Source organism: Aureococcus anophagefferens (assembly GCF_000186865.1).
Source record: "Aureococcus anophagefferens unplaced genomic scaffold AURANscaffold_26, whole genome shotgun sequence".
Classification (NCBI taxonomy): domain Eukaryota; class Pelagophyceae; order Pelagomonadales; family Pelagomonadaceae; genus Aureococcus; species Aureococcus anophagefferens.
This window is the reverse complement of record NW_008705586.1, coordinates 548,143-549,629: the sequence shown is the minus strand read 5'-3', so window position 1 is coordinate 549,629 and position 1,487 is coordinate 548,143. Positions and strand designations below refer to the sequence as shown.

The following is a 1,487-nucleotide window of genomic DNA, read 5'->3' as shown; positions in this document are numbered from 1 at the left end:
TCCTCGGGAAAGACCATCGGTCGAAGGCGAGCAACTTAGTTCGCGTCGGGGCAGCCCGTGGATGACGAGAACGGCCGTTATCGGTGGGGGGCGACCGACGAGGGGCTCGCATTAGTGCTGAGGTCCGAGCTGTCTGGCGGACTTTTGCATGCGCCCCCGGCATGCCCTGCCAGAGACCACCTTCGAATTTCCGCCAGACAGCTCGCCTCATGCATTGCGCGGTGAGCACCGTGTCGCCCGCGGCGCCGCGCGCCTCTCGGAGCCGGTGAGGTAATCTCGATCAAATCGGCTCGAGTCGAAGAGCTGCCGCGAGGGCATCTGGTCGCCCCCATGACGAACGATTCCCGACGCTCTGTGACTCGAAGGGGACCGAAAATCGGGTCGGGGGAAGCTGCCGCGCCTCATTCCACCCCCTGAGGCTGCCCGTTTGCGTCGCCTCGCAATCGTCCGGATGTCGCGTCTTTTCATGTGCCTCACCCGCATGTTTGCGGACCTCAAAGCCACTGGGATCGTTTCACGTCGCTGCAGATTCGAGGAGCGCGGGGCCCTCTAAGGTGGAGATTCCATCATCGGCCGCTGAAATACTCCTGCGGAGACACGGTCTCTAGCCCTCTAGAAGCTAGGATTTCTTCAAAGTTTGTCTTGGCTTGCAAAAGTTCAAGCGACGGGGTATCCACTGCAACTCGCAACCAGTGATGGCCGAAGCCAAGGCCGTAGTGCCGCGTGCCGGCGCTCCAATGGACCCGCGGTCCTTCGCGGCGACGGGCCTCTCGCCGGAGACCCTGGCCTGCATCGCCGACGACTTCGGCTTCAAAGTCATGACGCCCGTGCAGGCGGCGTCGATCCCGCTCATGCTGGGCAACAAGGACGTCGTCGCCGAGGCCGTCACGGGCTCCGGGAAGACGCTGGCCTTCGGCGCGTCGGCCGTCGAGCTCGTCGCCGCCGCGAAGGCCAACGAGCCCGGCCCGGGCCCGCGCTGCGTCTGCGTGTCGCCGACGCGGGAGCTCGCGACGCAGACGTTCGCCGTGCTCCGGAAGCTCTGCGCCGCCAAGGCGCTCGCGGCGTCCCTCGTCGTCGGCGGCGCCGCCATGGAGCGGGCCGTCCGCGACGACGTCGTCGTGGCGACGCCCGGCCGCCTCGACGACCTGCTGAAGCGGGGCGCGATGGACGGCCGCCGCGTCGCCGTCCTCGTGCTCGACGAGGCCGACACGCTCCTCGAGCTCGGCTTCGCCGAGGAGCTCGAGCGCATCATGCGGGCCCTGCCGCGCCAGCGGCGCACGGCGCTCTTCTCCGCGACGCAGACGCGCGCCGTCGCGGAGCTCGCGCGCGCGGGGCTCCGGAATCCGGCGACGGTCCGAGTCCGGGTCCAGCGGGCCGAGGCCTCCGGCGAGAAGCGCGTCCTGCCGCCGGAGCTACTCAACGAGTACGTCGTGCTCCGGCCCGAGCACAAGCTCGCGGCGCTCCTCGCCGTGCTCCGGGAACGCAAA

The 1,487-nt window shown here is 68.5% G+C and overlaps 1 protein-coding gene across 1 annotated transcript; it reads left to right on the top strand.

The window, feature by feature from the left end:
* Positions 1–737: 737 nt before the first annotated feature.
* AURANDRAFT_31627 (hypothetical protein) lies at positions 738–1,364 on the top strand (the record flags this gene model as incomplete). The annotated part of the gene is made up of 1 exon (XM_009042075.1): positions 738–1,364. A coding segment is annotated over one exon (627 nt), but the record flags the coding sequence as incomplete, so codon positions are not given.
* Between the last annotated feature and the right edge of the window lie 123 nt (positions 1,365–1,487).